Below are 15,425 nucleotides of genomic sequence, written 5' to 3'. Positions count from 1 at the left end.
TGGTTTTCATCGGAAAGATTGGCATTGTATTACATAAAGATAGATGTAGAGAAGTAGCAGCCTTTAAAAGCCTTTTAATGGACTTTGGCTTGAACTGATGGTGAAAATATTAACTTGGTTTCCTTGGAAGTCCCAGTGCTGCTCAAATATCATCCAAAGTTCTCATCATAGCCTAGCCTCCCCCCCTCCTCCTCCCCATCCCTTTTCCTTGTTTCAAATTTTGGAGGCTTCCAACTGTCTCAAATTATTATCTTCTATAAGGCAGCTAATATTGGCATAACAGAACCACCAAGGGCGTCCACAGAAAAGGTCCAAATCAGTGGTGAAATTCAATTTTTTTTTACTACCAGTTCTGTGGGTGTGGCTTGGTGGATGTGGCAGGGGAAGGATACTGCAAAATCCTCATTCCCTTCCCACTCCTGGAGGAAGGATATTGCAAAATCTCCATTCCCACCCCATTGCTGGGGGAAGGATATTGCAAAATCCCCATTCCCTCCCCACTCCTGGGGGAAGGATATTGCAAAATCCCCATTCCCTCCCCACTCCTGGGGGAAGGATATTGCAAAATCTCCATTCCCACCCCACTTTGGGGGAAGGATATTGCAAAATCTTCATTCCTACTCCACTCTGGGGCCAGTCAGAGATGGTATTTGCCAGTTCTCCGAACTACTCAAAATTTCTGCTACCGGTTCTCCAGAATCTGTCAGAACCTGCTGGATTTCACCCCTGGTCCAAATACATCCAGATGATCAATTGATCAAATCCCACCCTTTTTTTAACATGCAATCACAAATGATCCAGGGCAAAATCAAAATCAGGAGACCTTGAACATCTTTCCAGATAATCTGACAGATTTTTTTTTTTGTAGGTCAACGCAACATAGCAAGGCAACAACCTTCACACAATATCCTTAATTGGTTCTTGAATTAGCCCTTTTTCTGGTTCACCCACTACTCAACTCATCGAGGTAGGTTGGCATCGGGGGTCTCCCCATGGATGGTCAAGCCAAGATGGCAACCCCAACTGTGCGACTGAAGTTCTGGCTGTTTTGAGGGGCCTGTCACAGCTTTGTTTGACCCCCGTGAATGCTCCAGTGACACTACACTAGGACACAAAACAAAACCAATCAGGGTTAACGCTAACAGGAACCAACTGACCAGGCTTAGCATGTTGTGTGAAGGAAGCCACTAGGCCAATCTAGTTCAACATATCACAGATGAATTGGTAGATGAATTGGTGGATGAATTGATGAATTGTTGAATTGATGAATTGTTGAATTGACGAATTGACGAATTGACGAATTGACGAATTGACGAATTGACGAATTGATCTTGTACAACTCAAAGGCAGTCAGTATGTGTTTGCTTTTTGCTGGCTTTTCGATTCCGCTTATTGAATTTGGCTTTGAGACCTGCAGTCCAAAAATAGTCAATAGTCCAGAAATCCTCCCAGGTTTCAAAAAAGCCAAAATATGGATATTAGGTGCTATGCTTCTGCTTCGTTGGCATCAGCATAGAGGGGTGAGGTTTTCCCATCTTTCCAGCGTACCATCACGTCTCCCGTGACTGGTGTTTTGGGAAGCAAATTGTCTCCAGCTTGATCCAGATTCTCTTTGTTTAGCAACACAAATGCTTGCTTCGCTTCTGCCTCATCCAGCAGGGTGACTTCGTAGCCTTCTTTGCGTAGGAGAAGGACCTTCTGGTTTCTGTGGAGTGGAGAAAAAAATAATGTTTTTTTCGACCAACTATTTCCGAGTGTTGCCCTCCAGATATGATAGCAGGCAGTTAGAGGGACCTAAAAGTCACTCAAAATAAGTGTGCAAAGACATGAACCCTGCTTGGAGAAACCAAGATGGAATTAACCAGGGCTCACCTAAGCCTAATCATACCACAAATGTAATATTGTCTTGCTCTTTGTGTCCATGGAGATTCTCAGTTATCCAGGTCACGGTTGTCCCAAAAATGCTTTTTCAAAAGGCATCTGAACTTTGTTTTGTTTTGTTTTGTTTTTCCTTGAAGACATTTCGCTTCTCATCCAAGAAGCTTCAGAGCTGAAGAAGCTTCTTGGATGAGAAACGAAACATCTTCAAAGTAAAAGTAAAAAACAACGTCCAGTTGCCTATTGAAAAAAAACATTTTTGGGGCATGCCCTTTATGTATGTTGTGTGTCTTGGAGTTAGTTTTTGATTCCTGGCAACTGCCTGGGCTAATCCCTGCAATATTTCAGAAGTGGCTTGCCATTGCTTCCTTCCTAGGGCTGAGAGAAAGTGACTGGCCCAAGGTCACCCAGCTGGCTTTGTGTCCAAGGCAGGACTAGAACTCCCATTGAATTTCATTTTGTTAGATAGCGCCCAATGTTCAAGTCTGTCAAGATCCTTCTGTATCTTGAGCCTATCTTCTGGAGTGTTGGCTATTCCTGCCAGCTTGGTGTCATCTGCAAATCTGATGAGTTCCCCATCGATCTTGGATAGATAGGACTTGGAACTTTATTTGCACAATGGACAAATTTTGCTAAATTTAACCGTGGTGGGTTTTGAGCCTTTGTTTGTTCCACCATTCTAATGGCTTTGAATAGTTTAATACACTGAGCAAACTCAGAATTGGATTCGTTTGGCCACTAAGGAGTCCTGTATTTAGAGGTAGAGAGACACACTGGGTGCCAAACCAAGGCCTGATATTACCACTCCGAAATATGACTTCTTCATACCTGTTGGCCCTAATATTTGCTCCCAAGAGCACAACACCAATCAGCAGAACGAGAATTGAAAGGCCCAGGATAGAGTAATTCCATGCAGATGCTGAAAGAGAAAATAAGAAGGAATTTGTGTTGATGGGTTAAATGTCCTTGCTTATTGTCCAGGTGCTCAAGGGGACTTATATAATCTTCTCATCTCCAGTTTTGTCCCACCTTTTTAGAGCATCTGTGGAAGGCAAGGTAAAGGTAAGGGTTCCCCTGCACATGTGTGCTAGTTGCTCCTGACTCTAGGGGGCAGTGCTCATCTCTGTTTCAAAGCCGAAGAACCAGCGCTGTCCGAAGACGTCTCCGTGGTCATGTGGCTGGCATGACTCAATGCCAAAGGCACACAGAACGCTGTTAGCTTCCCACTAAAGGTGGTCCCTATTTTTCTACTTGCATTTTTTACGTGCTTTCGAACTGTTGGGTTGGCAGAAGCTGGGACAAGTAATGGGAGCTCACCCCGTTACACAGCACTAGGGATTCGAACCGCTGAACTGCCGACCTTTTGATCAACAAGCTCACCATCTTAGCCACTGAGCCATTGAGTCCCTGTGGAATCAAGGAATGAATCACAAAAGTCAAGATGGCAGCTGCAATGACAACCTTCTGGGGTGAACCTTCAATTACACATCTGCAGCTACCGTGTTGACTATTTGACTTGCTCCTTATAAAGGAACACATAGTTAAAGTCGGTAAAGGAATAACAGAGTAACATAGTTGGAAGGGACCTTGGAGGTCTTCAAGTCCAGCCCCCTGTCATCCTATACCATTCCTGACAAATGGCTGTCTAATCTCTTCTTAAAAACCTCCAGTGATGGAGCACTCACAGCTTCTGGAGACAAATCATTCCACTGGTTACTTGTTCTTTATTCACTGGTTAATTGTTAGCAGATAAGAGACACCCAATGACATTTCAGTCCTGGGAAAGGAGGGAGTGCGTGAAGAAGATTCAAAAGAACAGCACCCTGATTCCACTTAGTGTAAGAGGGGGCAGAGGGAAACTCTATTAGGCTTTCAAGGTTGTGTTATTATACCCTACAACAATAACATAGAATTCTTGTATTCCTTCTGCTGGCTCTTTCCTGACTTGTCCTGATGAAGGCATGGATTTCTCCTTGGTAGTTCCTTGATTAAGGAAGTAGCAATAGCAATAGCACTTAGACTTATATTTATTTTATTTTATAAAATTTGTATGCCGCCCTATCTCCAAGGACTCAGGGCGGCTCACAACGACAATCGACCAAGCGAAGATATCAGCCTGACAGCTCTCCAAGTCTGATAAAGGTCTGTAGTTGTGAAATCTCTTGAAAGACTGTTGGCCAGGACTTTGCTGGAGAGGAATTTCCCTTTAAACTAAATAAAAGGGGTTTTATCGGGACGAGGATTCGGCTTCGTGCTTTTGGGAAGCCTAGGTCAGAACAAGCTCAGAGGGCACCAAGGACTCCACATTTCAACCCTGAGCTACAGAGATTCTTTTCTAGGAAAGTTCCTTCATTTTCATGCCTTTTTAAAGGCATGAAGGCATAAAGGAGACTTATGGGAGACACCATGCCCCCCGTAAGTCTCCCACTCCAGTTCCAAAGCCTGAAGTAAGAGGACTCGGCCTAATCCAAGCAAATTCTGAGGTTAAAGCCTTGGTAGAACTTACGGTCTTCTCTTCGGAAAAGCCACAGCATCTCCTGCAGCATCTCTGGAGAGATGGTGTCTTCGGAAGGTTTGTCAAGGCCTTCTGAGTCCTTCTGGGGCAGGGAGCTCATGATAGCCAGGACGCCCAGGTCCGTGTTCAACGCTAGGTTAGAAATCAGGAGACAGTGAGTATTGATGGCACTACTATGAACACACATAACATGCCAGCCTAGGCTAAAACATGACAGGGTAGGACGGGGAAATCCAGCTGTTACCTTTGCAGATTGTTCCAAACAAGCTAATCTCTTTAAGACATCACTGCTTTTATTTAATTGAATATTGCCAGTGGTGGGATTCAAAATTTTTTACTAGTGGTTCTGTGAACGTGGCTTGATGGGCGTGGCATGGCTTGATGGGCGTGGCAGGGGAAAGTTACTGCAAAATCCCCATTCCCTCCCCACTCTAGGGGAAGGATATTGCAAAATGTCCATTCCCTCCCCAGGGGAAGATTGACTGCAAAATCCCCATTTCCTCCCGATCAGCTGGGACTTGGGAGGCAGAGAATAGATGGGGGCGGGGTCAATCAGAGGTGGTATTTACTGGTTCTCCGAACTACTCAAAATTTCCACTACCGGTTCTCCAGAACTGGTCAGAACCTGCTGAATACTGCTTCTGAATGAGGCTACTGAAACCTGGCAGGCTAAAGTAAGAGTGATCTGCTTTTGAGCTCTGAATTATCATCTTAATAAAACTTTTGTCAGTATATTCATGAACTGGAATAGGACATAGCAACAGGTCAGCCAGTGAGGGCTGTTTGGTAACTGAAACATAATATTTGTTGTATGGGGCCATAAGAGACAGTTTGGAGCCTGGGCGTGGCTTAACTGTCCTGTATAAGCTTGAGGGCACTAGTTTCTCTCTTCTCCATTTTGCCTTCTCCGTTTTGTACTTCCATATTGTGCTGTGTTTGTACTTGCTATTTCTCTTCTCTACAACGTGGGAAAACCTACAAGGGTGTATTGTATGCCTTATGTGTTGTTATGTATATATTCTTTATGTATATAAAGAAGTTTTGAATCTTGCTTTATAGTCTGCTTATGCGTGCTGCAACAAACTCTGACAAACTCTCTCCTTTGATAAGGAGCCTTGTGAATCTATCTAGGATTTATGAATTTGCACATTTTCATCTTTTTTTCTCCCTGTGGGTCTTAGAAAGCATGGATTCCATAAAGGCTGTATGATTCTCTTAATTGAGATTTGGGTGGGGATCCATTTGCTCTTGGAAAGTATTCCTACTTAATCATCCCATGAAATGTGCATTCCAGACTAAACGATAAAGCCATTTACTAGAAGATGAGAGGGCGAGCTGACCTTCTTTTCAAAGAAAAGCGGAAAACATGAGTTTAGAAGAGAAAAGACAGAAAAGAAAACTTGGCAGAGAAATGTGCATTTAGACCAATTGTAGTTAATATTAGAACCAATTTTGTCTTTGACTCCTTGACCACTGAGAGAATGACAACAACAACAACAAAAATGAATTCTGGACTTCTGCCTTTACATAACGCATTTCACTCATTTCCTAAACTAATCCATTCACTGGATTTGCAAATAGAGTAAATCGTTAAGTTGGCTGGGTTGGTACAACAGAATAAGACCCCAAGAAGCTAAGCAAGATTTAAACCAGAGGTCTTCAAACTTGGCAATGTTAAGACTTGTGGACTTCAACACTGTCAAACTATTTACTAAGTCTGCACTACTATTAATCTTCTCATCGTTCCCATCACCCATCTCCTCCCACTTATGACTGTATGACTGTAACCTTGTTGCTGGTATCTTTACGATTTATATTGATATTGTTTCCTGATTGCTTATTTGTAACCTATGACTATCATTAAGTGTTGTACCTTATGATTCTTGATGAACGTATCTTTTCTTTTATGTACACTGAGAGCTTATGCACCAAAGACAAATTCCCTGTGTGTCCAATCACACTTGGCCAATAAAAAATTCTATTCTATTCTATTCTATTCTATTCTATTCTATTCTATTCTATTCTATTCTATTCTATTCTATTCTATTCTATTCTATTCTATTCCAGGGGAAGGATATTGCAAAATCTCCATTCCCACCCCGCTCTGGGACCAGCCAGAGGTGGTATTTGCCAATTCTCCGAACTACTCAAAATTTCCGCTACCTGTTCTCCAGAACCTGTCAGAACCTGCTGGATTTCACCCCTGCAAGATACGGTTACTGTAGCCTATCTCAGTAGGCAGGGGGCTGGTTTCCTGATCTGGTCTACTTCGTAGGGCTGACACTTAATTCAAAACAGTGAACTCACCATATACCAGGAAGCATAAAGTTGTCCAAAATATCCCCATGATGGTTGGAAACACCCTTCAAAGGGGAAACTCTTCTTTCAAAGGATCCTTCGGTGGAAGCTAGGAAACAAGAAACCAAGATATTTAGTCCTGAGATCGGTCTGCCTTGCGCCATAGGTTAGTGGTTCTTGACTTAATTATTCCTTTTCCAGGTATCAAATAATGCCATCATCCCAACAACAACAGCAACAACAAATGAAACACACACAGACACAGGCACACAGTTTTTAGGCAAGCATCTCAGCAGTGAGTAATCCAAATTGGATGCTCAAAATAAGGAATTAAAATTGGTCCGTTGCCTCCACAATATAACAGAAGCAGAAGGAGAAGGAGATGGAGGAGGAGGAGGAGAAGGAGAGGTGGAGGAGGAGGAGAGGAGGAGGAGGAGGAGAAGAGGTGGTGGAGGAGAAGGAGAGGAGGAGGAGAGGAGGAGGAGGAGAAGAGGAGGAGGAGAAGAGGGGAGGAGGAGAGGAGGAGGAGGAGAAGAGGTGGTGGAGGAGGAGAAGAGGAGGAGGAGAAGAGGGGAGGAGGAGAAGAGGTGGTGGAGGAGGAGAAGAGGAGGAGGAGGAGAGGAGGAGGAGGAGAAGAGGGGGAGGAGGAAAGGAGGAGGAGGAGGAGAAGAGGTGGAGGAGGAGGAGGAGAAGAGGTGGTGGAGGAGAGGAGGAGGTAGAGAAAGAGGAGGAGGATCCAAGAGAGGCAGTAAATACAGATTCCCTTGTAAAAATTACAATTTTAATAGCATGATTTTTTAAATTTTTAAATCATATAAAATACCCAATAAAATAAAGCAATATGAAAGAGACCAGTAGCCTTCCTCTGAGGAGTCAAACAGATCAGTCTGGGGCAAACAGCATTGTATTGACACAACACAACCCCACCCACCCTTTCTACCCATGCATTACACAATGTCATAAGCAATCCTCTTAATTATTCTCTTATTTGGGGGATGGGGCTCCATTTGTTTTTGCAGTCCAATGCTGCATTCGTTGTGTTGTTGTTGCTGCTGTTGTGTTGAAAGCCTGCAGGCCGCCATGCTGGAGTCAAATTTAAACTTAGAGCTAACTGTTGAAATAGGCTGCAATTAAAGCTACCTTTTATTTACTTTTCCTTTTTTTTTTAACAGTGTTATAAATCTTGCTAGATTGTATTGGTTCAATACAGTGATGTTTATACAATATGATTAGCGATGATCCACATTCCGTTAGGTAGCTTAAAGCATTGAAAACAGAAAGAAAAGAAAAAAATATCAATATTATATAGGAAGTTAGCACCCACCCCTTTCCTAGAAGAATGAAATATTTTAGGAAATATTAAAAAGGCAGAATATATTTCCCTGGATGAGAAATGGAGAAACATGTTTTAAAGACAAAGCAGCTTCCTGCCTCCCCCACCCTTTTTTTCAGCCAAGCTCACTCATTCCCCCCACCTTTGTCAATGGACCATCATCTGCAACACAATAGGACCCATCTAGCAACAGAAACTCACCACATGGCACCTGGGAAGATTACATCAGCCAGCAAGGCTAGCTAAGACCCCCAACCCCTGGGAGTCTGACAACCAATCAGGATACTCTTTCGGGGCCCCAGGAAGTTCAAAGCCAGAGAGGGCATAAAACCCGGGGACTCACTGTGTCTCATCCCCTTTTCTGTTCATGAACTCAAACCATGTGATCCTGTCCACCATTAAACCATCTTTCCAAGCAGTCTCCATGTTTCCAGTGTCTTTTTTCCCCGCTTAGAACTGAACCTAGAAGGATAATTCTTCTAACAATTAATTGTAATTTAGGATGTCCATATTGCAGGCATAAACAATCCAGCAATCTTTGAAGTGATTCGTGGCATGATCATTTAATAGAAAACATAGCTTCTCCTTTTCAGGCAGACATTAAACTCTCTATCTATTACAGAAAGGACGGTGCCAAAATCCACCAGCAAAAGTTTCATCTGGGCTGAAGGAGTGGGACATCCAGAGAAGTGTCAAAAAAAATAATAATCAAAAACGGTGGTGATGGAAGTGCTATCAAAGCCCTGCGCCTTTTACAGCGCGTGTCACATGTAAAAATTAGGTGGGGTTTCAATCATACAGCCAGAGCTTCCATCTTAACTTTGTCAACCCCACATGGACGGTCATGGCTGTGTAAATTCAATCCTCATTGTTAGTGGCTTATCATGGCATGTGGGCAGATTCAATAAACAGGAGCTCACTTGACCTTTTCCTTGGGGTGCCAGGCACAGGATGGGAGCAGGATTGGGGGGAAAAAACAGGATTGGCCAATCCCTGGCAGTTCACCCCTTATTGGCTGACAAATCTGTGCCCTCAGAATAACAAAGGGACCTTGGAGGTCTTCTAGTCCAACTGCTGAAGCAGGAGACCCTACCCCATTTCATACATGTGACTACCCAGTCTATTCTTAAAAACCTCCAGTGATGGACCACCGACAACTTCTGAAGGCAAGCTGTTCCACGGGTTAATTGTTCTCACTGTTAGGAAATTTCTCCTTAGTTCAAAGTTGTTTCTCTCCTTGATATGTTTCCACCCATTGTTTCTTGTCTTGCCTTTGGAGAATAGGTGGAGACCCTCTTCTTTGTGGCAGCCCCTCAAATATTGGAACACTGCTGTCATGTCACCTCATCCTTCTTTTCATAAGATTAGACATACCCAGTTCCTGCAACCGTTCTTCATATGTTTTAGCCTCCAGTCCCCTAAGCATCTTTGTTGCTCTTCTCTGCACTCTTTCTAGAGTCTCAATATCTTTTTTACACCGTGGCGACCAAAACTGGATGCAACAGTCCAAGTGTGGTCTTACCAAGGCATTATAAAGTGGTATTAACACTTCACTCAGCTACCGCTCACCCTGATTGGCAGGCAGTTTCCTACATGGCCTGAGCACACAGCATTCTGGAAAAGTCTGAAATGGTTAGACTCTTAATTGGGCTTTAAATTAGAACTAGAAGATTTTGGAGAGAAAAGGTCTGAGGAGGTGGGTGAACCTGAACATGAGGTTTTAAAAAAAATCCCTTACACATGCAGAGTCAACACGGACAGAAGCTTGCAGTGGAATATTTAACCAGTGAAAATTCTTAGGACTGTCTTTATGCTCTGTGTGCAAAAAAAGTGGCAAGCTCTAAGTCCTATAGATCTTTGTAAAATCACTTTTTTTTTGAGAGGGGGGAGGGAGGGCGGGGAGAAAGTTTTAAAGTCTTGTAGAACTTTCACCCAGTTAATTAACTCCATTGGCAAGGGGGCACATTGAATTTAGCCCATACCCAAACCAACTGCAGGATGGTTTAGCACAATCAATGTGCCAACCTTTTCTCTGTGTTGTAACAGAGAAGGAGAAGGAGAAAGAGAAGGGGAAGGGGAAGGGGAAAGGGAAGAAGAGGAAGAGGAAGAGGAAGAGGAAGGAGGAGGAGGAGGAGGAGGAGGAGGAGGAGAAGGAGAAAGGGAAGGGGAAGGGGAAAGGGAAGAAGAGGAAGACGGAGAGGAAGGAGGAGGAGGAGAAGGAGAGCGGGAAGGAGAAGGAGAAGGAAGTGTGAAGGAGATAGACAAGAAAGAGTGAGTGGAGAAGGAGAGTGTTGAAGTTGTTTTTCTGGCAATTGCTTTAGAAGCAATTCTTTCTGCAGCTGGCCAATCCCTCCTCACTGCTCTGAGTGCGAATTCTGCCTGGGATGCCTTTCAAGCACCCTTCCCCCAGTCTCAGTCTTGCTGCCTTGGCATGAAGCCAAAGGTCCTGTCTGTTAGTGGCCTCTGTAATCACTTTCTTTCTTGCTACATTCCTCTCCTTTACCTTTTTTACAATTCAAAGTTCAGATTGCATGACTGAAGGAGGTACAAGATGTTCTCTTTCTTTCTTTTTTTTTTCCTGTAAGTATAGCTCTAATTCATGCATTACTTCATTGCATTTTTATAGCACTGTCATCTGCAAGGATGATGTTTAGAATACCTTTTACTCTGAATATCAACCCCACCGGTTTACCTCTACAGCCCATAAGTTCATATTCAGTGTAACACAGCACAGTCAGGTAAAGAGCTGAAAAGACAGCATACATTATGCTAAATGGCAGTATACAACATAATTTATTTTAATTTTGGTGGGGTTTTTCCCCCACTGGCTGAGCATGTAAGGCAGACTACAGATTTGACTTACGTCTGATTCAGTATATTGCAGAAACCTGAAAAAAAAAAAATCAAGCAAGGTTGGTTGTATGAATGCACCCAAATATTATTAGACTTGATCTGCCCTGCCTCCCTACATTTTCCTGAGGGGCAAACTTCCTTTCCATACAGTATCTGATCCTGCTCTGGAGCTTCTTCCTAGACAGACTTAACTTATGTTCTCAATGTCTTTCCTTCTTTAATGGACTTTTTGAATGGAGTGGAAAGACCCACATACACCAGAAAAAAAAAAAAAAAGAAAGAAAGAAAGAAAGAAAGAAAGAAAGAAAGAAAGAAAGAAAGAAAGAAAGAAAGGAAGGAAGGAAGGAAGGAGAAGGGAGGAGGAGGAAGGAGGAGAAAGGAAAGAAAGAAAGAGGAAGGAAGGAGAAGGAAGGAGGAGGAAGGTAGGGGAGGAGGAAGAAAGGAAGGAAGGAAGGAGAAGGAAGAAGAAAGAGAAGGAAGGAAGGAGGAAGGAAGGAAGGAAGGAAGGAGAAGGAAGGAGGAGGAAGGAGGAGAAAGGAAAGAAAGAAAGAGGAAGGAAGGAGGAGGAAGGAAGGAAGGGGAGGAGGAAGAAAGGAAGGAAGGAAGGAGAAGGAAGAAGAAAGAGAAGGAAGGAAGGAAGGAAGGAAGGAAGGAAGGAAGGAAGGAAGGAAGGAAGGAAGGAAGGAGGGAGGGAGGGAAGGATATTTGGTTAATCTTCTTTTAGTACCCAAAACCCAAAAGAAGATTAACCAAATATTAAAAGTGAAATTTTTCCCTTGGAAAATCTGAAGCTGGTGAACAGTGCTTACTAGGTGCTTACATGGTCTTTCAATCATTTAGCTGATGCTTATGAATATGCCTTGTACCTATTCCTTCTCTAAAGAGCATGTACCGAAGCACACCGATGCGTGTGCAAGCAAACACAGAGGTATGCCCTAGGGATGAATCTGAATTTGAATGGAGACAGATTCCACCAAAGTGACAGAGTCACAGACCCAGAAGCGAAAGGAGAGGAAACCAAAAGTATTTCCAAGCATGAGCAGTGAACCCAAAAGCTCTCCTCCTCAGCACTTTTCACACATCTGGCACAAAAGTTACGCTTCCCTCCCCCCCATTCTAAAATCCAGTCATTGTTTTCCTGGCCCCCATAAACCCATAAAGAAAAAAAAACTTACCAAAAGACGCGTAGCTTGGCCCAGATGAATGGAAGACAGCAAGATCCTGTGCAGCATTCAGAACATCTGGCAGGTTGGGAGAACCATGGCATTCACCCTTTCAGATACTGCAACTGACAGGATGCGGTCATCCGTTGCCCTCCCTTGCAGCTAAGAGAACTTGTAACTCAGGGAAAAAGCATTTTGAAAATCTCTGAACCCGTCACGCCCATCAACTTTCCGCCAAAGGTGAGTGAACTTTTCCCCAATTGGAGCCTCTTGGCTGCTTGTCAAAAGCGAAACTCGTGATTCTGTCTTGGTCCAGAAAATGCCCCATGCAGAAAAGGCCATCCCTCTTCTCATTCATTTTCTTGAATGAACCCGAATGCCATTATTACCAATGATGTTTTTCCTCACCAGTCTATAGCTAGACATGTAGTCTTCCCTGTGAGACTTATTTCCATTTCTCTTTTAAGATGCTCCAGAACAAGCTGCTAGATTTTATGTGGCAAAAATGTCTCCATTTAATAATAATAATAACTTTATTGTCATTGATTGTACGTGCATACACAGTATACTCATACAACAAAATTCACTTAACACCCAAGGATCAGGTCCAACACACATAACAATCTCCAAACACCCCACCACCCACCACAATTCCCCACCCCTAAACCACCAAACATCCACACAACAGACCAAGTCATGCTGTCCAATAGCTCACTGATGGTAGCCCTTGAGTTCATTGTTGAGTGCAATTATAGCTCTGGGATAAAAACTATTCAGAAAATGTGTGGTCCGAGTTTTAATTGTTCTATATCTTCTGCCAGAAGGCAACAGTCCAAAAAGATTGTAAGCAGGATGGGAAGAGTCTCTGAGAATGTTATGCAACTTCCTCAAACAGCGAGATGCGAAGATGTCGTCCAGGGCTGGTAGCTGGAGTCTGATGATATTCTGGGCAGTTTTAATGATTCACTGTAGAGCTTTTTTGTCCGCTACAGAGCTGCTCGCATACCATGCAAGAATGCCGTATGTCAGGACACTCTCAATTGTGCTGTGATAGTAGGACAGAAGTAGATGCTGAGATAGATTTATCTTCCTGAGCATTCTCAGGAAGTACAGCTTCTTCTGTGCCTTCTTCACAAGCATTTCTTTAGACACATGCACTCTCTTTCTATCATCTTTCTATCTCTACCTCTACTTCTGTTTATCTTTATCTGTTTATCCATCCATCCATCCATCATTTTCCATGGATGCATGGCAGTGGTGAAATCCAAATTTTTTTACTACCAGTTATGTGGGCATGGCTTGGTGGGTGTGGTGTGGCTTGGTGGGTGTGGCTTGGTGGGCATGGCAGGGAAAGGATACTGCAAAATCTCCATTCTCTCCCCGCTCCTGGGGGAAGGATATTGCAAAATCTCCATTCCCACCCCACTCTGGGGCCAGCCAGAGGTGGTATTTGCCGGTTCTCCGAACTGCTCAAAATTTCCGCTACGGGTTCTCCAGAACCTGTCAGAACCTGCTGGATTTCACCCCTGAATAAAGGCTATAATAAGGCCTTCCTTTAAAAAACTGGAAGCTGGACAGAAAAATTTCCCTGCTATGCTTTTCATGACTTGATAGGATGAGGCCACTGTGCAAATAGCAATAGCACTTAGACCCATAGACCGCTTCATGGTACTTTACAGCCCTAAGCGGTTTACAGAGTCAGCATATTGTCCCCAACAATCTGGGTCCTCATTTTATCCACCTCGGAAGGATGGAAGGCTGAGTCAACCTTCAAACGCTCAAAACAACCCCCAAAGATTATATATATCCTTTTGCTGAGTGCCTTTATTTCTGATTCATATTGCCAAAGGGGTGGTTGTGACATCAGCATAGAGATACATATATTCAACAGCACAGTTGCGGTAAGTCTTTTTCCCTGATGCACTTCGCATTTAGATCCATTTCTCCTTTTATTTTTCTCAGGTTCAACAATCAGAGCCTGCTACCAATTCTGCCCTGCATTTCATTATCACTTGAGTAAGCAGAAGGAATCCTGCCAAGAACATCTCTGGTGGTTTTATTTCAGTCCACTTTTGCCCTTGGTATGCCTCAGAAGAAAGTGCAATCTGCATTTAGTATATTTACTTTGGTTTATCAGTCCTTGAAACTGTTCTGTTTGCAGGGTCTTTAACCTAGGCTCCTGGTTACAGAGTAACCAATCACATATGCATCATACTCAGTAGTTTTTATGTCTGAGGATGCATGTCTATAAGGATCGTATTTCAGGTCTCGTCTTCTGACATTATCTTTTTTTTTTTTAAAGAAATCTACATGAATTCATTTGTTTCTTTTATTAGTTTATAACCCAAGAGACATTGGCATTCTATAATGGAGATAAGCAACAGTTTTGAACTATAGTTTTATAATGTATTTATAGGTTGCCAGGTAATTTAAAACAATTTCAAAACACAGTTCAGGCCCTTTTTTTATGCTTAAGATTACATATAGTTCCCAAAGATCTGCAGTGTGATCATTTTCTTTTAGAAAATAATGTTTTAAAAAAGCAGAGATAATAAAATCATAAAGTTTGCAGCTATTACTCTGGTTCTCAATGCCTTATCGGCATGAAATTTTAAAAAGCAGGTTATAAACGGAGCTACAACTTAAATGCAGGATTAAACACAGGATATAAATCTTTATAATATCTACCCCTCTTCAAGATTCACCATAATCATTACTGCCATCTATCTAAATCAGGGGTCTGCAACCTGTGGCTCTGGAGCCGAATGTGGCTCTTTCACCCCTCTGCTGCGGCTCCCTGTCTCTCAAAATATGCATCATAACTGCCAATGTGCGACACCCATCGGAATATGATTTATTGAGCTTTTCAACCCCTGGTAGGCCAAATCCAAGAAATGAAAAGTTTCAGAAGAAAACAGAACATTTAATTCAACTACATATGCTAGTTTTGTGGCCGCTCAAGAAATAGTCAGGCACCGGAAGGGTTTTGTGGCTCCCAGTGTTTTCTTTTCTGTGGGAAACAGGTCCAAATGGCTCTTTGAGTGTTTAAGGTTGCAGACCCCTGATCTAAATCAAAGCAATTTCTTTTTAAACTGGGGGTAGGGGTGGATCAAACCCTTTCTTGATGCAGAAAATCAAATTAAAAAAAAAAAATCCAAATGCTGCAAACTATCCCTGCAGGTTGTTAAGCTTTTAGGAAGGAATAGCAGGCAGCATCTCCTCCCAGCAAGCATTGTATGTTCAGTTCTAAAGCTCTCCCTGTTGAATTTCTGCCTGCAGTGCAATGCAAGCAGTTGGACAGAGGCATTGACATTGACATGTTGCAAAGAGGCATTAACACTCCAGCTGCCTTCCCACCATTCTGCTAACCAATGGCAAGTCTGCA

The 15,425-nt window shown here is 42.9% G+C and overlaps 1 protein-coding gene across 3 annotated transcripts; it reads right to left on the bottom strand.

The window, feature by feature from the left end:
- SLC51B (SLC51 subunit beta) lies at positions 1-12,210 on the bottom strand. 3 transcript variants are annotated; one of them, XM_034424752.3, is made up of 6 exons: positions 12,053-12,210; positions 10,888-10,912; positions 6,701-6,800; positions 4,385-4,525; positions 2,707-2,797; positions 1-1,705 (listed from the first exon to the last, which is right to left on the bottom strand). In XM_034424752.3, the coding sequence occupies exons 3-6, from the start codon at positions 6,738-6,740 to the stop codon at positions 1,486-1,488; spliced, it is 492 nt and encodes a 163-aa protein (XP_034280643.2). In that variant the 5' UTR covers positions 6,741-6,800; positions 10,888-10,912; positions 12,053-12,210; the 3' UTR covers positions 1-1,485. The 3 variants fall into 3 exon arrangements, with proteins under 3 accessions (XP_034280643.2, XP_034280644.2, XP_087734440.1); XM_034424753.3 differs by lacking the exon at positions 10,888-10,912; XM_087878314.1 differs by lacking the exons at positions 6,701-6,800; positions 10,888-10,912; positions 12,053-12,210 and having other exon boundaries at positions 4,385-4,595.
- Positions 12,211-15,425: the final 3,215 nt, after the last annotated feature.

This window comes from Pantherophis guttatus, chromosome 13, assembly GCF_059756535.1.
Source record: "Pantherophis guttatus breed Tessera chromosome 13, ASM5975653v1, whole genome shotgun sequence".
Classification (NCBI taxonomy): Eukaryota; Metazoa; Chordata; class Lepidosauria; order Squamata; family Colubridae; genus Pantherophis; species Pantherophis guttatus.
The sequence above is the reverse complement of the archived record's forward strand: the minus strand, read 5'-3'. Positions and strand labels throughout refer to the sequence as shown.

Coding starts and splice junctions, on each gene's coding strand:
- SLC51B (XM_087878314.1), bottom strand. CDS start 4,580: ATGTGTGTTCATAGTAGTGCCATCAATACTCACTGTCTCCTGATTTCT. Junction 2,798..4,384: donor GCTTTTCCGAAGAGAAGACC/GTAAGTTCTACC, acceptor TTTCTCTTTCAG/CATCTGCATGGAATTACTCT. Junction 1,706..2,706: donor GCAAATATTAGGGCCAACAG/GTATGAAGAAGT, acceptor TCCACTCCACAG/AAACCAGAAGGTCCTTCTCC.